Source organism: Apis cerana, linkage group LG3 (genome assembly GCF_029169275.1).
Source record: "Apis cerana isolate GH-2021 linkage group LG3, AcerK_1.0, whole genome shotgun sequence".
Classification (NCBI taxonomy): domain Eukaryota; kingdom Metazoa; phylum Arthropoda; class Insecta; order Hymenoptera; family Apidae; genus Apis; species Apis cerana.
In genome coordinates this window covers 364,175-388,820 of record NC_083854.1, presented here as the reverse complement: position 1 = coordinate 388,820, position 24,646 = coordinate 364,175, and the positions used below count along the sequence as shown (strand labels likewise).

At 18.1% G+C, this 24,646-nt stretch overlaps 2 protein-coding genes and 1 long non-coding RNA gene across 3 annotated transcripts; 2 read left to right on the top strand and 1 right to left on the bottom strand.

Annotated features, from left to right (window-relative positions):
• The first annotated feature begins 5,676 nt into the window (after positions 1 to 5,676).
• LOC108004068 (large ribosomal subunit protein uL18) lies at positions 5,677 to 11,943 on the top strand. Its single transcript, XM_062073245.1, has 6 exons — positions 5,677 to 5,833; positions 6,399 to 6,584; positions 6,653 to 6,787; positions 7,266 to 7,471; positions 7,736 to 7,913; positions 11,706 to 11,943. Exons 1-6 carry the CDS (start codon positions 5,831 to 5,833, stop codon positions 11,892 to 11,894), a joined length of 897 nt encoding a protein of 298 aa, XP_061929229.1. The 5' UTR covers positions 5,677 to 5,830; the 3' UTR covers positions 11,895 to 11,943.
• Positions 11,944 to 13,491: 1,548 nt separating this feature from the next.
• Positions 13,492 to 22,273, bottom strand: LOC108004074 (mitochondrial-processing peptidase subunit alpha-like). The gene is made up of 11 exons (XM_062073244.1): positions 18,639 to 22,273; positions 18,240 to 18,490; positions 18,063 to 18,142; positions 17,807 to 17,992; positions 16,282 to 16,374; positions 16,017 to 16,189; positions 15,725 to 15,848; positions 15,417 to 15,625; positions 15,182 to 15,347; positions 14,958 to 15,090; positions 13,492 to 13,842 (listed from the first exon to the last, which is right to left on the bottom strand). The coding sequence occupies exons 1-11, from the start codon at positions 18,692 to 18,694 to the stop codon at positions 13,664 to 13,666; spliced, it is 1,650 nt and encodes a 549-aa protein (XP_061929228.1). The 5' UTR covers positions 18,695 to 22,273; the 3' UTR covers positions 13,492 to 13,663.
• On the top strand, positions 22,013 to 22,752 carry LOC133665866 (uncharacterized). The gene is made up of 2 exons (XR_009829298.1): positions 22,013 to 22,137; positions 22,223 to 22,752. It is a non-coding gene; the product is annotated as an uncharacterized LOC133665866 (long non-coding RNA).
• The last annotated feature ends 1,894 nt before the right edge of the window (positions 22,753 to 24,646 follow it).

Here is a 24,646-nt window from a genome sequence, read left to right as displayed (position 1 = left end):
ACATTACATTATAATTGTTTTCTATATTAAACTTATCATTAGTAAAGTTTTAAAAGTTTGGCTTTAAATTTATATGATTTATTGATAATCATTTAAATTGCAAGAACTCTAAATATTTTATTTATTACTAATATTAAAAACATAATAAAACAATATTTTTTCGATTTTAAATTAATATATTTTTCTACGGTAAAAATTCTATTTAATAAAAATATATATTTTTGCTTTCGATGATTATTTATTTAATATAAAAATATTTGTGTTTTATAGAAAAAGATTATGTATATCAATTAAATATTAAATAAAATAAAATAAAAAAATAATATTTTCATAAAAAAAATACTATATAATAATAATAATATATCTAATAATTTCTATATTCATTATTTTCATTTTTAATTTAAAAAATTTAGCATTGATATATATAATATGTCTAAATAAAATCGATATGAAAAGATATGATATTTTATTCTATTCGGTCTTTATGGTTCTCATAAAAAATTGATGATTATTTATATATTTTATAAATTTGTTTTGAAAGATATTGATAAGAAAATATAAATATTTTCAACAATATTTAAATTTAATAATAATAAATCGACTAATTTATATATTTTATTTTTTATTTCTCATGTAAATATTTAGTTTAATTAATTTAGCTATTATCATATTAAAGTATCCAATTGTACTTATATTAAAAGTTTTTGCTAATTTTAATATTTTCAAATATATATATTTTTATCTTATCATGTTTTTATAATCATATTGCAAATCAACAGCTCCATTGGAATTTATGAAATTCTTCAAATTCACTTCCAAATAATTATTATTTCTCTTTTACGTTATTTATGCAAAAAAATTTTAATTGTTATAATATAATAAAATAAATCAAAGCCATTTAAATTAAATGTTGTGAAACGTACTAATAGCATAACATGTCGATTTTAGCATCTTAATTTTGTTTCAAATTAATAATGCAGTATCTAATTTTTGTATTTGAATGAAATGTTTATAATTTTTTAGTGTAAATTCATTGTTGATTAAATATGTATATGGAAATATTTTATTTTGCTTGATGATTGATTTTTTCCTGATTGCTTTGATTTTGTATTAAAATTCATTCACTTTGCTTAGTTTATTCAAAGTATCGCTGATTGATGAATTAATATTTTTTTGAATAGCCAATCAATGATCGCAATTAATAGTCATCTTCTCTGTGTTTATAGAGTGTCCTTCATTAAGGTAGGATACTTGGAGATTTATGAGAAAAACTTTTTTTTGAAAGCTTCGATTGAAAAAACAAAATTACAAATTTCTCTCTAATTACTCATTGGAAAAATTCAGTTTATAATATAACTTCAGTTTTTTTGGTTTCTTTTGTCCTTTTTATTTCTCTTTTTTTTTTCAAATTCATTTTTTAATTTCTATTATTTTATTTTATTTTATTTCTTAATTTCTATTATTTTCATTTCTTTTTGTGTCTTATAGTTTGATACTGTTTCAACTGTACAAAACATAGAGAAATTGTTAAGCGAGTTTCTTCTTCTTTTTTTTTTTTTTTTTTTAATTTATTTTATATCTTTATTTTATTATATCTTTTTTTTTTTTTTACTTATCAATTTATTTGTTAATTCATTTCATTTTCGAAAACATCTGCATTCTATTTTTTAGAACATATAACATCTGTCCAATAATTATTCAGCATACTTTTTTCAATATATTAGTCGATATATTGTTTATATATGTTGCTCCAATTTATTTGTTCAATCTAAGTTGCGACATTACAATTCATTTTGTTATTAAGTATTTTTTTATTAATAACTCGTTAAAAGTGAAAAAATGGAAAATATTTTTGCAAATAAAAATTTAAAATAAGTTCAAGAATTAATAGTCGATTTTGAAATCATCCTGTATAGTTAAAGATCTATAATGACATCACTTTTAAAGTATACTTTTTGCGATAGTAAATTTTTAAAACTTTTATAATCATAAAGAAATAGATATTATATTGTGAAATTTAATATCTCGACATGAATCTCATTTGATGAACGATGAAAATTATGATCATAATTTTTAATTAATATAATTAAATATTACATAACATAATTTTAATACTAAGAATAAAGTTTGAAACTTATTCTATATGATTCTATAAATTTTTTTAGTATAAAGAATAAATTATTCTTTTAAAAAATAAAATTATATAAAAGATAATCAAAATGTTCATATTATTTTATCTAAAAGATTTTAAATTTTAGATTAGATTTTAATTGACACAATTTAATAAAAAAATAAATTGTAATAAATAATTTTGTTTTTTTAATTCAATTAGATTAAATAGATAAGATGGATTAATTCAATTAGATAAAAATTATAGAGTAATTTTAGTCTTGTGTAAGCCATTAATTTCACTCAAATTGATACATGCATCGCAATGTTTATGTTTCAATAATTTTTAAACATGTGAATTACCTGCCTAATTATTATTTAAAAAAAAAAAAGAAAGCAAAATTGTAGGATATATGATAGTATTTAAATAGTCATAATAAATACAATTTTTTTTTTGTAATTGATCAAAGAAATATAAATAAAATAAATTTGAAAAATAATATAACTTCAATATTTTTTATTAAAAAAATTGCAATTCATGTTTTTTTTTGAGACTTTTTATCCTAATAAACAGAATAGAATGCAATAAAAAGATTAAATTTCTTGAATGAAAGTCAAGATCATTTTTGTTCAAACATTTACTTAGTATATTTAACTAATTAAGTAAATTAATAAATTAACTAAACTATATAACTATATTTAGATTTTCACTGATCCAGAAAATAATAATATTTATAATTATTATTTATTTATTAATTTACTTAATTTACTTAATAATTATTAATTATTAATTTACTTAATAAGTCATGCTATACTATATATCTATATACTATATATAATATAATAGAATAAAATCATGTTATACTATTATATTTATTATTTATTATTATATTTACATTTATTATATTTATTATATTTATTACCTATTTATTACTTATTCATTATTTAGTTTTCATACAACCTGTACAATTTAACAAAACTTCCTTTTTTATTATCTTTTAATTTTATTGCAGATAATTTTTTTTTTAAACAAATTCAACAAATTTTGTTTTATATTCATCAGATATTATTATTGTAGATTTTTCATTTATAAATTTTTTTATTATATTCTTTTTTTTAATCTCAGAAGTTTGATCTCGATTAATTATATTTTTATTATTTAACACAACTTATAAATACTTCTAAAAAATATTCATAATTTTAATAGTATTTTTGAAAAAAATTCTATTTGCTTTAATAAATTATAACATTAGTTTTATTTTAGATATTTCAACTACTGATGTATATTTATATAATTGTAAATTTAAAACCAAAATGAATTGTTCTGAAGATTTGAAAATTATTGAAATGAAACTTTTATTTGCAAAAGTGGATTGATTTAAATTAAGATTGATTTAAATTAAATTAAATTAAGTTTCATTTAAATTAATGTTTTGGATAATAAAAAATTTCACTATACTGAAATACGTAAGACTAAATTTTCAAAAACCTATAATTTTAACTTGAGTTCCTATAATTTTTATAGCTAATACTTTTATGAAAGCTAAATCAAAAATTGAAAACAAATGTCTTTAAAATGAACAATTGAAACAATATCTCTTTATATTATATAATAACTTTTTAACTTTTTGCAAAATAATTAATAAAAAGTTTTATAAAATGGTGATTGCATAGGATAATACAATATAAAAAAAAAATAAATCATAATAACTTCATCTTCTTAGATAAGTTCAATAGTTTCAAAATTTTTAGACATTTTTTATATATTGAATGTCCATCAACTATAATTGCATAACATTATCTTTGATGTTTATGAAAAAGAGATAAAATAATAGTTTTGATATAATCTTGAAATATATATTTATTTTAATTGAATGTAGACTATGAATTTGGAGATATTTCATTTAAAAAAACTTTGTTTTTTTATTTTACATGAGAAAATTAATAATGGAGGCATATATATCTCGTTAAGGTGCATAATATTGCTATCTTGCTTATTTATATTACTAATATTACTAATATTGCTTATTTGTATCTCATTCTTGATCCAATTTATTATTTTTTTTTTTGAATAAGAAATATTTTAAAATAAAATTTTGAATTATATAAAGTTCTTATTTTGTTAATATTGTAAATATTGCTTAAAAAAATAGTCACAATGATTTTATTAAAATCATTGGTTTTTGCAATAAATATTGGTTCTGGTTTATAGTTTAATTATGAATGTCTTTTTAAAAATTCTTTGAATCAATGTAAAGTAATTAATTTAATCCTTAAAACTTTCAATTTTCTTTTTTTTTTTTTTGCATAATCATGTATCTCTATATCTTTAATGAAATACTAACTTTTGCTTCATTTGATGATTTAATTACATAAATATTTTTTTTGTCTTAGAAATAAAAACAAGTTTAATCCTAAATTTAAAATTAAATAATAGCTTCTTTCTACATATATGTATATAAATAAATTTTTTATAAGTTTAAAATAACTTAAAATATGAACAAATTATTACATAAAATTTTATATAAGAAATTATAAGATTATTTTATAAAAAAAAAATAAATTGTATTTATTTTCTTACAAATAAACATATTTCATTTTTTTATGTTTTTTAACATATTTTTTTTAACTTTCATGAGATATTTTATAATTTTTAAAGTTTTTTGCATTTTTTTCTTTTTAACACAGATTTAATTGCATTTTTCAATTCTTTCTTTTCTTATATGCTATATATTATATATTATATATTATTATTGTAAAAAATAATTTACATTTATAACTTAATAATCTATATATATAATATTATCTAGGATTCTCACAATTATAATTTGCAAAATTATGATCAGTTATTAAATTATGAGAGTTTAAAAAACAATTCATAATTCATATATTTGTTCTATTTATCTTATTCATGTCATCATTTTTTTTAAACAAAAATACAATATATAAAATTATAATATATATATATATATTATTAAATAAAAAAAAAACATGCATATGAAATAAAATAAAAAATTAATTTCATAAAACATTAAAAAATAATTAAATTACTTTTTTAATTAAAAAATAATCAAAATTCATTTTCATATAATATTAATTATATAAAATTTTTTTTTAAATAATTTTTTTTATCTATCATAATCGATTCTCTTTTTTTAAATTTTGCTTATTATTTCTTCAAAACTAAATATTTAAAAAATTATATTCAGAAAATATAACATTTTCAAAATTTTTCAAAAATTTATTGTTTAAATATGATCTACTGTCATATTTTAACTGTATATTTTCCAATCTTTAGACCATGATAAAATTAAAATAAAATTTTATTAATCAAACACATGATGCGGATGTCCAATAAGATATAAGTTTATCTAGTGAATTCTAGTACCATTATTTTTTATTAGATAATGATGTGAAATATATCAGAATTATTGTAGTATTGAATTAAAATTCGAAATTTGAAATGAAATAATTATTCATTTTTGGTATTAAAATATGAATGTTTATGAAAATAATATTTATTATTTAAAATAATTTTGTAATACTAATTAAACATCAGAATTGTAAATATCGATATCCAATATCGAAATATCGAATATACTCGTATTTACTTAAATCGATTAATCCCTAGATGTATCGAGCATAAACGATAATTTCCTTTTCGTATGTGGAATAGAAGAAGATTGTTCGGTATTAAGATTTTATTATATTTACGCATAAAATGGTAAGTAAAATTGTCTTAAGATTAGTATAATTAAGTAAATAAAATTTTTAATTATTTATATAAATTATTTAATATAAATAAATATGTTAGATGTATGTTATTTAATAGGATTTGAAAAATGATATTCATTACAGCATATATAAATGAATAAATCTTTTTATTCATAAATCATTTAATTATAAATCATTTTAATATTATGAAATAAAAAATACAATAATATTTTATTTATTATTTTGAATTGATTAATTTTATATCTTACATTATATTTAAAATAATTTTTCTATTTAATTGAAATGTGCATATTTATATTTAATATACTCATAATAATGTTAAAAATAATAAAGTCAAAAATTAGTATTAGTTTTATAAATAATATTATTACATATAAAATAAATATAATTTTTAATAAATAATATCTCTTGAATGATGAAAATTTTAGTTCATATTGATAAAGAAATGAGAAAATTGTTCCAGTGTCATTGAATATTATATATAAGTGAAATGTATAGAATATATAATTGTTCTTAATATGAAAAATAATATATTTATATCATTTATTTTTTAGGGTTTTGTAAAAGTTGTTAAAAATAAACAATATTTTAAACGTTATCAAGTTAAATTCAGAAGGCGACGTGAGGGAAAAACTGATTATTATGCACGTAAACGATTAACTATTCAAGATAAAAATAAATATAATACTCCTAAATATAGACTAATTGTACGTCTATCAAAGAAATACATTACTTGTCAGGTAAATATAACGAATAAAATATTTAAAAAATTTTATTTATGAATTATTAAAGATTTTTTTATATATAGGTTGCATATTCAAGAATTGAAGGAGATAGAATTGTATGTGCAGCATATAGTCATGAACTTCCAAAATATGGTATTAAAGTTGGTCTTACAAATTATGCTTCTGCATATTGTACAGGTCTTCTTTTAGCACGAAGAGTAAGGTTTTTATAATTATATTTTATGATTATATATTGCATTATATATAAATATAATATTATATATATATACATAGTTGAAAAGTTGAAATTGAAAATTTAGAATAAAATGAAAACAAAAGTTTTTTATTTGATTGCCATGATTTGATTATGTTATGTTATATATTATTGATTGCCATATTATGTTGTGTTATAAATGTGCTTTTTAATAATTTTTATGATTATATAAAATTGATTAAAATTGATCAATTAAATTTACACTTTTTCCAAATATCAACTTCTCAACTTAATATATTCTATTATATATTATAAATATTTGTTTGATGATGAAATACTCAGCTCGCTTTGATGCATAACTGAAGAAACTTTAATTGTTCCCTGTTATATATTATTCTGAACAATAATTACATAATGTTAATATAGTTTAAATTAATTATAATATCTTTTAAATAGTGATTTTTTATTTTTTTTTTTGTTAGTTATTGAAAAAGTTAGGTCTAGATACCTTGTATACTGGAACAACTGAAGTAACTGGTGATGAATATAATGTTGAAGAATTAGATGATGAAGGCCCTGGAGCATTCAGATGTTATTTAGATACTGGTTTAATGCGTACAACTACTGGTGCTAGAGTTTTTGGCGCTATGAAAGGTGCTGTTGATGGTGGTTTAAATATTCCACATAGGTATTTAATTATAATTTAATTATTTCGGGAAATATTAAATAGAAAAATAATATTCACTAATATTATGATGATTATATAAAACATGCGCGTCATATGAGTCATAGCAAGACATGATTTTGTATTTGTGTTCTACAATACAATTTATTTTCTTGCATAGACATAAAAAGATTAAAAATTATGTTTCTGATAATATCTTCTAAATATAAAAATAATATAAAGTAATTTCAAATATAATTTATAATTATTTTTATTCTTATAATATAGTACCAAGAGGTTTCCTGGTTATGATAGTGAGTCCAAATCTTTTAATGCTGATGTTCATCGACAACATATTTTTGGACAACATGTTGCAAATTATATGAAAACATTAGAAGAAGATGATGATGAAGCTTTCAAACGTCAATTTTCACAATACATAAAAAATGGTATTACAGCTGATAGTGTAAGTACTTGTCCATTTTATGATTATGATTCGTCCAGTTTATAATTACTGCAAACTTTCATAATTTCTGCAGTGTCGCACCTGGACAATAATAAGTACATTGGTTGTAAGAAATAAATGCATAATATAGCATTTATCATATCAACTTATGTTACATTTTATTCACTTTCTGATATTTATATTTTTATTTTATATATTAATATTTTATTATATAAAATTTGTTTTTATTAGTCATTTATTAGTCAATATTCTAATAAACAATAAATTATAAAAAAAATAAAAGAAGGAAAACTAGTACAATAGTATTATATTTTGCATTTTAATTAATTCTAAAACAATAATTGATAAATTGAAAAAGATATAAAGAAAAAAGATATAAGTTGGATGAATTAAAATATATATATATAGATATGTATTTATACATCTATCATACATTTATATTTTTATCACATGTATAAATACATATGATAGAAATAGATATTAATTAATAAACATAGTTTTATAAATAAAATTTTTGATATAATCATAAAATATTATTAAATTAAAAATATTTATAATTAATGAATGCTTTTATATAACATGATTTGATACAATATGAGTTTAAAATATGATGCTATTAGTAAAAATGACGGTAATTATATGGAAAATTATTTCACTAATTTTCATAATTTTTAAAAATATATAAAGGACAAAATTTTGTACAATTTTTTCCTAAGTATATAACACATACATATCATTTAATCTTTTGAGATATTTGTAAAAAAAATTGTTACTATTCATTAAATTTCATTATATATTTATACATACATTCATCATTTATACATTTATATATATATATATATATATATATATGTGCCTTAGTATTAATTGTTTATGTAAACATATTACAATAGCCAAAATTTAAAATATGCAAATGAAGTAGTCAAAAAACTTCACAAATTTTTAAACTTAAATATTTTAACTTCATTTGAGTTTAAGTATTTCATAAAATCACATTTAGTATTCATAGAAATTTTGAACATTTCCCGAATTTTTCTGAATTGAACGAAAATATAATTTTTTAAAAAACCAAAAATATAATGGTAAGTTAAAATGATAGTAATATTAATCTCATAGTTAATATTTATTATTATATATACTTGAATTATTATATTGATTAATTTCAATCAAAAAATTTTTTATTTTATTATATTTTATTATTTTATATTTTTATATTTTATTTTTGTACTTCATGGATTCTAAAGATCTGATAAAATGCCCAAAGTTTTTAATAAATACTAATGTGATAGTGATGATAGTTCATACATATGTTTTAGATGCCAATTACTGTCATATGTTTATATAAACTTAAATTATGAAAAATGGCAATATGTTAACAGATAAATATGTTATATAAACAATATAAACAAAATTCCATAACAATAATCTTTCTTTGCAAATATTTCAAAAATTAAAACTAAACAAATATATACATAAGAAAAAATTATTTTTTAATTTTAAAATTTTGTTCTCTATACATATTTTTTATCAAAATCAGTTCTTTATTTTAATTTTTTAGATAATTATCAAAATTATATTTTTTTTTTTACTTTTTTTTTCATATTTATGAGAAAAACAAATATATAGAATATTGCTTATAGGAATATTCATTCTATTATTTCATGAATATATAACATATTACATAATTTGAAAACATAAATGAAGGAAAAATAAATAATGTGAACAAGAAATAATTTGTAAAATTAACAATGAATATTACTATATGATTATATTCAATAATATATACAATAAATGTAAAAAATATTTATATAATTATAATTATTAAAATAACTATATAGTAATTAATTTCAACAAAATCTTCGTTCATTGATCTTTTCGATACAGTATTTATCTATCATGGTATTATTATGGTATTTTTTTGCACTCCAATAGTGATTTTCGGGCACTTGGATTGATAATTCAAACGGCGACAATATTTATGTTTGATTTTTTAAAATATTGCTTGAATAGAAACTTGCGTATCTAATCTTGCTAATCTTATAAAGTATAAAATAATATACTGTTAAATGGCTAGATTTTTTTATTTCAAATTAAATCGTGATGGCAAACCGAACTTTTCGGCGTTAGTTCGAGTTTGACAGTCGTTGCAATAAAAATATTATTTTCAAAGTTTCTGAGTTTTGTAAATGGTAATGAAATTAATTCAAGTGAAGATAAGTTTGATTTTTTGTTATTGAATAATGAAATTTTTAGTCATTAAGAAACTTTTAGTCATTAAGAAATTGACGATAAGAGAAAGAAAATAGTGATGAAAATAGAGATGAATAAGAGAAGGTGAAAAATAAGAATAATAGATAGTGAATATGAGAGCACATTATTGGGATTGTAAGGTTTATTCTCAACGAAATAAAAAAGACATCAAACGACATTTTATTATTAAAATATTATATAAAACAACAATATAGACTTTAATATTCAATAAATTTTCTTTCTTTATAAAGATATGTAAAATATTAAAATATAAAAATTTTATACATTAATTTATCTGTGAAATCATTTTAGTTGTAAAAAATTCACCATAAACGGATGCAGAAAATCATAATCATTTGGATCTTGTTGATTCGACCGAACGAAAAAGGTCTGGAGCGCAAAAGAAATTAAAATTGACGATCGTTTATATTCATTCGGTGTTATCAACCAAAGTCATATCGAAAAGATTAACAAAATCTCAACAAATAAATTATATATATATATATATTAGAAATCTTTAAAGTAATTTGAATAATTTAAAAAAAATGTCATCCACATTTATTATTAAAATATATTAATAAATATTTAGAAAGTGATAATTATATATAAGTAATAAATATTTATATTAGTCATATGTTATTACATATATAATTTATATATAATATAAATATTGTAATTAGAGCATAAAAGAAGATAAAAATTTATTGAAAATATCATGAATTATAAAAATACAAAAATACAAAATATATTCATATTTAATATGAAAGAAAAAGATATTATATAAATATTATATAAAAGATATTATATATATATATAAGAACTAAAAAAATTAGAATTTTAAAAAAATGATTTATAATTAAATTTTATAATTCATAAATATATAGAGTAAATTTGAAAATTTGAAAATCTATTATCATATGATTATAATATTTCAAAATTTTATTCTTTCATTTGCAATTGTTTCTTCAGTTTTTTTTTTATAATATTTTTTACAGACTATTTTATTATAATACTATATACAAATTATAGTATATGTGATCTAATTAAAAATTGATGTATAGTAATATGTATAGCAGTATATGTAATATTAGATTTATTAATGTCCAAACTTTTTAAACTTCTTAACAACTTTTACAATAAATAAATAAATAAATATTCATAATTATAAATGATTTTATAATCTTATTTTATTACAACTTGTAATATTTTAGTTTTTTTTTATGTTCAAGTTACAATATTTATATTTATTATATATATTTGCTACTTTTTAGATATTTATTAAGATATTTTTAGATATTTATTAATATTTTAGTAATAAATATAAATAATATATTTAATAGCATAATTTTTTTTACAAATTATTCTAAAAACTTTTAAATTATGTACATATAAAATATATTATTTATTTATTGAAATTTTGTTAATAAACAATTTTTATTGAAATTAATTATTATATAAATACTTTTTACGTCCACTGTATGTATATTATTTTATACATAAAATACTCATGTAAAAAAAGATTTTTCTTATTTTTGTCTACAGATTGAAAATATTTATAAGAGTGCCCATGAAGCTATACGTGCAAATCCAGAACACACGAAGATTATTAAAGAAAAAATATCTATGAAAAAGCGTTGGAATCGCGCCAAACTTTCTTTATCAGAAAGAAAGAATCGTGTTGCTCAAAAGAAAGCTTCTTTTCTTAAGACATTAGAAGAAGTGGAAGCTTAGTTGTATTTCATGGAAGAAATTGTTCAGAAATAAAAATATACAATGGAAATTTTGTATTTTTCCTATCATGTTAATCACAATATAATAATAAATTTTTATGTGATAATTTATGTAAAAGTAACATAATCGCAACTTTTAATATTTTATATGTTGTATGTATATTAATCATACATATTATAATAAATATGTTATTATTTATAACCAATTTAAATATTAAAGATATATTACAAATTATAAGTTAATTGATAATTTGTCTGATTTCGAAATTATTTAAAAAATATAAATTTTTAATGTTATAATTTATAATGTTAAAATTTTATAAAACAATTTTTATCTCTGATATATGAATTTCATTTTTTTTTATTTTATAATATTATGTTTGTAATATAAAACTTTATTAAAAATTTATTATTATTAAAAATATATATATATATTATATATATATTTTTATTTTGCAAATTTTATTTTACGTTCAAATATTTAAAAAGTTTAAAAAAGTATATTTGTATTTTATTTTTAAATTATTTCATTGATTCGTTAAAATCATTTCATAATATTAATCATATAATAGTACACTTTTTCATTAAATTCAATAAAAAACAAAAAATATTAAAATATTAATTTTGTTATAATTTCAGATTTATAAATCATAATACAATAACGATACAGTTATGTGAAAAATATTTAATTAAAATATTTAATATAGGATATTAATATATTCATGAGATATTTTCGGAAATTCGATTCTTAAAATTAAAATAAACATTAAAATTGATACGTAAAGTGATTGAAGCTTATTCATTAAACAATTTAAATTAGATAAAATGAAATAAAATAAAAGTAAAACTTATTTTTTATATATCGCAGTCTTACTTTGTATAAATAAGTTCTTATATAAATTTTTGTATTTAGAATATTCTAAAGATATGTGGTTGTATTAACAAATATAATGTTTATATTTCAATAATATATATTTTAATAAAATATCTTCGGATGATTATTGTTCAATATAAAAATAAGAAAAACTTGAACTTGATTAATCAAATTTTTTAATTATAATAGTGATTTTTTGATGTGAATATAGTACGATATTTTTATATTTTTAATTATTTTATTTTTGTATTATAAATATCATTTTGAAAATAAATTCAAATTTATGATAAAAAAATGAAACTCATAAAAGTTTAATAATTAACGAAAAAATAATTTTTAGAAAATCAGTAAAAATTATCAAGTTTGAATTTATATTTTTGAAACAATTTCAAAATCATAAATAATGAATTAAACTTTTTTTTCTTTTATGCATGAATTATAGCATTTAAATTTCAATAAAATTCCAAAAATTGCATAAAAAAATGATTGATTTAGCATAAAATATTTTTATTAGATTAGATTATTAGATTATCTGATAAATATTTCATTTAATATGTAATGATTAAGAATATTCGTTGCTTATATTTGTATTTATACGTTATGTACATATACATATACATATTATTACATGTATTTTTACATAACGTATTTATATCAATATATACATAATAAATTTAATGAAAAAAAAAAATATTTAAAAATCGTCTATTAAACACATACGAAAGAAGGTTAAAATAAATATATTGAAATATAGATTGTAAATAAATTAAAGAACACTTTTATAATCACATGTGATATTCAGAATATAAAATCTTAATTTCGAGATAAATCAACAATTTATATATGGCAAATAATTTTGCCAAAAAAATATTTTCTACATTAATAACTTTTTTTAATCAACGAAAGAGTGATAATCTACTACGGGAACCAGGTAATCTGCCTTGCTCATCAATTAATCCAGCTTGAATATCTCTAATTGAAGGAATAGTTCTCACTTCTCCTCGAGCAGCTACGCTAGGTGGTGATTTAAGTAATCGACGTGCTACATTTTTTATATCGTCTTTTGATATCTCATCTACAAATGAATATTGAACGAATAAAATGATTTTTTCATCATTAATGATGACGTGACGTCAAATTATTATATATTGAAAATAATTTTAATATTTTTTAAACTAAATTTTTAAATTATAATTATAATAAAATAAGGCAAAAGATTCAGCCAAAATTGAAAAATCAATATGATTGTACTTTGATGTCAAGTCATTAAAAAATAATATATAAATAACATTTATAAAGTACACAAAGTGATTCTTTTGCTATACCAAGAACAATAACTAATAATCATATTAGTATATATATGAGATTGATGTCTGTTATCTAATAACTTTTTATTTACACAAAAAGTAAAAATTGAGATATGTAATAACGAAATATATAAAAACGAAAATATTTATGATTGAAATACTAAACTTTTAAAAAGAGAATCACTTTGTATTAAAATTCACGAATATTGGCTGAATAGATTTTTTGACAGAAAGTGTTCCATGAAAAAGAAATTATTTTTTAATTTTTCCTTATGATATATGTGGTTTAATATAATATAAATAATCAAATTGTTAGAAAAATGTATAAAATTATTAGCATTCAACTTTGAAATAATGAATTAAGATGAATTAAAAAAAAAAAGATAGTAAATTAATCAATACAAAAATCATTATAATCAAATGCATGAACAATACTAGACTAACATATTCATAGCCTCAAATTATTGCATATTAATTAAACGTTATAATTAGCATACTAAATTTCAATTATTTATACATATGCAATATATTAATTATATAAGTAATTATAGATATTTACATATGTATATTAGTACATTTAAGTAATTAAATGAATAGATACTTTGTTATCTATACAAGAAATTATCATATTATTTTAATATGATAATGACAAAATATTTATGTTGCTATCAAAACATCCTCTCAAAACAATGCAGTGATATATCAATACTACGTTATTACTAATAAATAAATGAATTTTATTAAAATATATGTAATAATATAAATATGTATATACTGGTTTGATATAGTTCATGCTTTTTGTTACGTATATGCATGAAAGATTATTTTTTAATTGTTTAAAACTATTCAATATTCGTGAATTTTAATGTAATATAAAACGTACCAATTGCTTGTATAAAGTATTCTGGCCGTTTTCTAGAACCAGTGGCTAAAACCTGTCTTCCAATATCTTCAAATACAATAGGTCTTTGTTCTAAATTCATAAGTAACATAGATTGTAGTTGCTTCTTTGCTCTCTATCATTAAAATATTATATAAAATTAAAAGAAAATAGAAAAATATAGTTATTATACTTATATAAATAAAACTTAATAAATATAACTATACCGCTAATTCGCTGTCTACAATATTATTTGTCATAGTAACCATTTCGTGCACAATTACTTCTACCATATCTCTGACATGAGATGGTATACAAGATGCATGAATATAAAAAAGACCTGAATCAGCATATGCATGATTATATGCAGTTGCACTATATAACCAGTGATATCTGTAAAACAATAATTTTACAATAATATTTATTTCTCATCCAATTTTTAAATAGCATTTTAAGCTTTACCGGTTAAGTACATTTGTGTATAACCGAGTATACATTCCCTTTCCTGGACCTCCAGCACTGAAGCTATTACCACCACCCATCATCATATTTAAAACACACATTGCTACAAAATCTGAATCTTGATGAGAACAACCTTCTAAACCTATTACTACATGTGATAATTCTGGTAAACCACTAGGCCCTGCATATACAGGTACATTACATTCTTCCTATACAAATATAAAATTTAAAATTGTTATACAATAATAATATTATCATATAAATGTTATTATTTATATTATATTTGTTTAATTTAAAACAATAATTACTAGTATGTAACCTCCTGTATATTGAGCAATTGAAGCGTCAACTCTATTTAAAGATTTTCTTACAGATATTAAATTTTCTTCTATTCTTTCTTCTTCCCAAACTGATTTTTCATTGACGAAATATCTATAATAATTATTATAAAATTCAAAAAATATTTAAAAATGAAATATTGTAATTTAAATTATATAAAATATAGAAATTATAATTTCTAAGCTTAAAATTAAATCAATTTAATAATATTTTGTTAATTATATATAATAATATACTTAACAGTTTTATTTATATAATTACTTTTGAACTGCTGAAACAAGATCCTCATGTTCTATACCTACTCCAGCTACTACCATTCTATGTGGTAAATAATGGCGTTTTAAATAATCAAATAATATTTTTCTATCTATAAGATCAATATTTTCTTTTGGACAAATTTTTGGAAATCCAAGAGTATTGCTTCTATATGCAGCCTATGTATAGTAAAAGATATATATTTTTAAAATTTTGCTGAAATATTTATGTATATATATATATATATATATATATATATATATTTACATACTGCATGAATCATATCCATAAGTATTGGCTCTTGTTCTGGTCTGGTAAGTAGAGATTCTAATTCAAAGTGTATCATCTGTCTTGCTGCATTTATCTAAAAATTTATATAAGTTGCCTAAATTTTTACATTACATATTTGCATACAATAAATTTTTATAATAAGTATACTAATAAGAATATACAATATAAAATTATAAAATTATATATAAATTATATCAAAATTTATATATAAATTATATTTTGAAAAATTCAATAGTTTAATAAAATCTTAAATAAAATAAAAAATATGAATAAAAATTATAAAATACAAATATTATTTTGCATTTTTTTATTGTATTAAAAAGATGACTAATTCTAATTAAAAAATTTTTTTTAATAGCATAACAAAAATCAATATAAATTTGAATAATTTTATAAAACTAAATATTTTAAATATTTAAAATATTTTTTCTTATTTTATAGAAAATGAAAAAAATGAAAAGATATAATAAAAAAAGATATATATAATTTCATAAATAATTTTTTGTAATTAATATAAAATAAATACAAACATAAATTCTTTTGTATATATACAATAATAATCAATTATTAATATCATATTTACAATAAGCTTGTAAACATGCAATTCTTTCAATTTATAAATAATAATAATTTATAATATTATTACAAATAATATAAAAAAAAGAATCAATATATATTTAAAATTAAAATTATATTAAATTAAATTAAAACATTAAAACATTATAATATAATAATTATAAGAATATAGTATAATAAATTGTAAATCCTTTGAAAACTATAAATTTATGTAATTTTTTTTACATTTTCCATATTCTTTATAAAAAATGTTTTATAAAATATATTTTTCTTTATATCTTTTTAATTATATAATTGTGAAAAAATTGTTGAGATATAAAATATTTATTTTCAATAAAGCTATCTAAATTTAGTAATTACTATATTACATTATTTAAAAAATTATAATAGTTTTTAAATAAAATTTGGGAAATTTCTATAGATTCTCAAAAATTTTTTATTATGAAAAAAATATTTTAATTCTAGAAAAAATCATTAATCATTCAAAAATCTGAGTTTTTCAGTAAATTAAAAATCTTTAAGAAAATTTAAGAAAATTTATTTTAAATTAAAATTAAAATAAAAAAAATTAAAAATTAAAATAATTTGTTTGAATACAATGTTATTGCAAATATATAAACTGAAAAACTTGATCTTTTCAAAAATGTCTGAATATAAATCTCTATTTATCTCGCAGTAAGGATTAATAGAAAAATACTTAATTCTATCAAAACTGAAAACCAAAAATTTTTAGATTTAATTCTAATATAAATTCTATTATAAAATGTAAAAATTTATTATTATATATAATAATAAATTTATGAAAATAGCTCATATTATTTCTAATAAATCTTGTTTATAAAATAAATATAAAATGTACATATATTTATCTTATACTATATATTATAAAATAAATTATATTTTACTATAATATATAATAAATTTTTTACCTCTTCCTCTGTAATTTGAGGTCTTAAAACAATATCTCCTAAAATTTGTACGACAGTATCCAATCCATGACGTTCTGCTGATGCTGCATAAACAAATGTATCCCTGGATGCTTGACAATCACATATACCTCCATGTTTTTCTAATGCAAGCATTATCTGATCTTTATTTTTATATGTTTTGGTAGACTATAAAAATAAATTACTGATTTTTTTATGCTTTAAATACTAATTCTTTAATATATTATAAAAATCTTACACTAAATGCTAATTTTTCCAAAAAATGTGAAATACCACTAGGATATGCAATTTCATATCGAGGACCAGAATCAAGCAATACTGCAAAATATTATTTAATAAATATAAAACATATGAATAAATAAAGAGTATAACAAAATAAATAAAAATATTTATAAGAATAATTCTTAGAACTTACCACCTATTGTACAAAATTGACCAAATCGATTTTCAGAAGCAACTTTTAATCCATTCGACAAAACTGTTACTTTAGTACCCTGATGTTCTTCTTTAGCAGTAGCATAAATAGCTTTAGGTAAATTAGGAATCGGTTCGGTTAACGGAGGGAATGGTGTAACAATTGATTTTCTTGTTATTTTATTATTAGATACCTTTTGAGAGGAAAAATCACATTTTTTGAGAAAAGGAAACGTCTTTTTTTGTATTGCACTGTAAAAAATATCATCATTTACGTTTAATACAAAAATTAATTTATGGAAAAATAATCATTGAACAAACGTATTATTGCCGTTTTACAAGGTTAAGTGAAAAACATTTATATCATTGCAGAGCTTTTTTTTACTATAGAGATAGTTACCTTTTCGTGAAAGCAACTGTCAAGGAACTTTGCGACACTTTCATAAGCATTTTCATTTTATTTTTCGTATCAAATCATTTAATATATAAATTAACTTGTTACCTTCACAGTTCAGAAACAAAAAATGATTACTTGAACAATCTTAAAAACTTCGATAAAAATAACTTTAAACAAATAGTTCCTATTAAATAAACGAACTTATACATTCAACAAGAATTTCATACGAATCACAGCGCCACAGTTATAAGTCTTTTGAAAACATAATGATGAATAATTTGTTCAAATATGTTAGAATACAATCTACTTTAGATATAATCCATGATGTAAAACTTGATAAATAATATTGTTTTTTTATATCAGAAACTTGATTGTAAGTTCTATTATTATATTTTTTATGATAAATTGAAAAACAAAATATTTTTCTAGAAAAATTAATTTAAATATATATAATTTTTTTAATAATCATATATAAATAATTATAATAAATAGAATATAATACAAATATTAAAAATGATAAAATAAATATATAAATATATTTATATAATATATAAATATATAAATATAATATATAAGTTTTGAATAGATTGAGTTCTATTTATATTTAAAATATTTATATTGAAATATTAAAATAAAAAAATTTAAACTTTTCATTATCATTAACTTATCATTAGCTTTTTATCAATTGTATTATTATAACATATAAATTAATAAAAATAAAAAAAACAAAATTATATAAAATTAAGTGAAAGAAATTAAAATATAAATTAAACATAAATTAAAAATTGAGAATAATATAAATAATAATGATAATTTATAAAAAGTTATTAAATGAATTACAAACATTAATATATATTAAATAAAATATATAAAATAGTATTATTGTTATTATTATATGTACTTATTTTTGAAAATTATAAGTAATCTAAAATATTAAATACTACTTTGTATGTATATTACAGAATACTTTATAATATTTAATAATTTATATAAAATTTTCAGTTAAAAAAAATTGAAAAGATAAATTACTATTATTATTAATTATAGCCTTTATTATTATATGCACAAAAATGAAAAAAATTATTTTTTTAATAAAAATAAGAAGTCCATTTTTTATAAATAATCAAAATATATATTATTTATAGTTTTATCTTTTATATTTAACAATTTACAATTATGATTATAATTATGATTATGCAATATAAGCATAAACAAGAAATTTTTATGAGTTAAAAAATTTGTAATTATACATTTCACTAAAAACAATTAATCAAAGATTAGAAAATATGACAATGTAATATCCTAGTAATAAAATACATGAAAATAAATATCATATAATCAAAATAATCAAGATCAATATAAAATGTTATGTATTCTCAATTTATAAGCATGATTACTTACAATTAATAAATGCAATAGTTCTATTGATATTCTAATATCAGTAGTGATATATAATTTAAACAAGATTTTGATGTTTTCTTTATAAATATAATTAATAAATTTCTAATAAATAATGAATTCAATGCGAAAAATTATTGTTAAGGATTAAAAATCACAAATCCAAAAAATAGAATATTCCTAAAAAAATATGTGAATAAATAAATTAAAACACATAAGCATTGGTGAATCAATTTATTTGATCAATTGATCAATCTAAATAAAGTATCTTTTCATTAAAAGTATCTTGTCTTGTTATTCAAGCTTACCTTATTGATTTTTTGTTTGATCATTCAATTATAATGGTAATACAATAGATTTACAGTAAATATATAAATTGAATAGTTTTTTTGTGAAAATTTAATAAATTAAATTGTATTATAACTCACTTTTCATTAATTAAACACAAAATATAACAGACAAAGTAATAAAATCTAAATTGAAAAAGTAGTAAAATCTAAGACAGCATATTGTTGAAGCAATTAATTTCTACAATAATTTATTTTATTCAAAACAAATATTCAGATTTTATTATGAAGCAAATTAAAAAAAAGGAAAAATTAAAAAAAGCATGGCAAAGCTCTAAATCTCTTGATAATAAGAAATCGCTGAATAAAATAATTAAGGCAATCAACAGATTACTCAGTATATAAAAATGAATTCTTTAACAAATATTTAAACAATATAACACTAATAAAAGCCATTTTCTTTAAAATGCAACCAAATTAATTATAAAACCACAAAAGAAAATTCTATTTATTTGGAATTTGCAAGGCTATTGGATTAGAAGTTTAAGAAAAATGCACTTGCCACTTATTTTGCTGAAATATTTAAATATTTTTCTTTTATTATTAGTATTTAAATGTTTTAATTAGTATTAAATGTTTTAATTAGTTAAATGATGATATCTGAAATTCAAAATTATTTAATACACTTAATAATAAACTCTTTATCAGTTATTTTTATTAATATCGATTATTATTAATATCTAAATCAAACACAACTAAAAAAATCAAATTGATAAAGAATACAAAAATAAATTCTAAAAAGGCCGTAAAACAATTTCATGAATTAAAATAGTAAAATAGTTAAAAAGTTACATAAGAAAAATGTTCTTTTTCATGTTGAAATTATTTAAATTATTCATTATGCATATAAAATTTTCTTTGTATCATGAAGCAGATCACCAAGTATTGCTTGTTTGAATGTGTAATTGTTCGTGATATTGGCTATATTTCCGAAAAACATACTTTTACTGAAATTTATAGGAATAAATTTTTTAAATTTAAAATTTGAATATTCTTTTAAAAAACTTCACAATTAAAGAAAATGAAGAAACAGTTTATTAGATTTCAAAATATTAATAAAAAAATTTCGGAACAATACAAATTTTATCTATATGTATAGATGTAACATATTGAATGTTGCCTTCACAAACTTTATTAATACAATTAGTTCACTATGATTATCAATTATTGCATTGTCAATTAGCCAAATGATATAATATAATAATACTTAAAATGTTTCAAATAAAATTGATAATTCGGTTAAAAAATATTATCTATTTGATTATTAATATTAGATTTGATTATTAATATTAAATTTTATAAATATTAATATTAATACTTATTTAAATCAATTAACCAACTAGCTCTCTTGTACTGGTCTTAATAAGTTTAAAATATATTTTAAAAAAATTTCATTTCTAACAATTTTTTCCCCTCATACAATACAATAGATGATTGACTTTATTTTTCAAATTATTTACAAAATTTCACAGTGATGTGTCGTAATGCACGTTTTTCACGTTTCTTTATGTGGATGTATATATATAGGATGTGTATATAGTGTATATAGTGTACTATTGTTTTGTCATGCAGATAACGATAATAGCGAATATTGGTTATATTGAAGTCTATATATGAAAAAAAATGTCTATACTATGTGTCTATATAATCTATATTATATCTATATATTATCGGTGATATATGAAGAAACTATGCTTGTATGATATAAAAATCATTGAGAAATGAAATATATTCGAAATTACTAACTATTTGTTCAAGTACATAATTTTCTTTAACTGGCTGTGATAGTTGACAGTGGCTAGAAATGATTTGATCATAATGATTATTTTTTTCACGTTTTAGGTAATCAAAAAATGTTGGATTTCAATAGATTTTATTTATGTAATAGGCATTCAATAACATAAGTATATTATTATATAGAGAAAGAAAAATATTATTGTTATTATAATTTTTAATATATTTTAATATATATTAATATATATTTTTAATATATATTTTAATAACTCATTAATATTTTAAATATTTATGAATATTATTATTATTTTAGTTTGGACTGTATATTTTCATATTGATTATATTAGAACAGTTATTGCATTTCCAATATTTTATATTATTTTAAATGCTAAGACTATGATTATTTTTTTCTATTTTTTTAAATTTCAATTGGAAGTATATGTTTTTAAATACAAATTATCTATAAAATTATCTAAAAAATTATCTATATTATTTTTATTAATTATCATCAACTAGTAGATTAAGTGCAAATAAATTATGCGGATTTGATTAAACATCAAATGAGAATAGATGTTTAATCTAAAATAGTGATTCTGAAAATATGAGATAATGTATGGAGTTATAATAATAAAATATGATTGCATAAATGCTGGTAAATAAAATTTCAGAAATTATGTCTTTAAAATATTTAAAATATAACTAACTTAAACAGAAAACAAATATAAAATTTATTAAAATAACAGACACTACTATTTGCAAGAAAAATTATTAGCTTTATTAGAAACAACATTAGAAATTATACTTAAATCAAAGTTTGAAATAGTAGTAGCTATCTTCATGCCTAAAAAGAAAATATATATTTATAACATTTATTTGCCAAATAATTAAAACTTAAAAATTATTAAAATTCAAAATATTATTTAAATTTTAATTAATTATTCTAATAGTTATATTTTGTAACATCGTTTAATTAGAATAGATTTAAAAAAAAAAAACTAAAAAAACTGTTAAAAGATTATAATCTAGTTAACATAGCATCGAATATAATAGAAAACCTGAAATTTAAATTAAAAGTGTGTAGAAAACCGATTCTATATAATTCTATACTGATTCTATAATGAAATAATGAATATCAAGAAGCCTATAAAAAAAATTTTTTTAAGAATTATAAAAAGCATTTAAAAATTCAATAGAGTTCAAGAAATTAAAAGAAATATTGAAATTCAACAAAAAGCAATCATGGATTGACTTTATTTTATTTATGATATAAACACAATAATAATAATATGAAATAAACTAAAACAAATTTCAAGGAAGATTTTAATTTTAATTATTTTACTAGTTAAAACAAAAAAAATTCAATTAATTTTGATTTGGATTTTTTAAAATATAAATACAAAATTGAAAATTATGACTTCTTGGAATTTGATTAAATCAATCTGAATAATATTTTTCTATCTTTAAACAAATTCCTAATTTATATTGAACCAAATTAAAAAATAATTTTCCAGAGAATATTCCAAATATATTTTTTAACAAATTTTAGCGTAATTAAAACTTTAATTAAAATTAATTGTATGACTATACAAAATATTCTCTTATATATAAAGATTTATAACTAAATTTGAAAATCGATTAAAAAAAGAAACTAAATTTGAAATCTGTAAGCCAATAGCGTTAATTTTTATAAAAAACAAAAACATAATTACACAAAATAAATTATGACTTCGATCATTCTTAGAAAAAGAAAAAATTTTGTTAAAACTCTAAAGTGGATTCAAAATATATTACTTCGTTATAGATTACTTGATTAATTTATAAGTCGATATATGAGATGCATTCATAATTAAGATAAACTCTAGCATGAAAAAGTTCACAACATAATATGTTGATATACGATATACGATATTTAAAATTGTCATCAATGGGAATACGTTCTATTTCATGAAAAATTTCTTATATAAAAAAAAAATATATATAAAAAGGGAAAACTTAGATTAGAGCAAAAAGAACCCTTTTCAAATTTGCTATAATAGAATTTGTAATAAATATTTATTTTTAATAGCTATTAATAATTATTACAAATATAGCAAAATCTATATATAACATATACATATATACACATATTGATGAATTACAAATTAATTAATGAGTTACAAATATTTTAAGTTTGTAGTTAGATAGAATAAGATAGAAGAAATGAGAACACTTAGTTTAAGTATTGCAATGTTACTTACATAACTACATAACTACATAACAAAGCGTCTAAATTTCTAAATTTTTATATAATATAATTAATATAATAATTATATTAATATAATAATTAATATATAATATATCTTATATCGTTAAAAAAAATTATCACTTTTAATTATGCAAATTAAAATCCTGCCATATTTGGTAATAAAATCTATAAAAACAAATCAAAATATATTCACAATATATATTCCTATAAGATTTCGAATTAGAAAGATTGATTATATTTTGCATATATGCACAATTGCGTTTTCAATTATTTTTACATCTACAAGA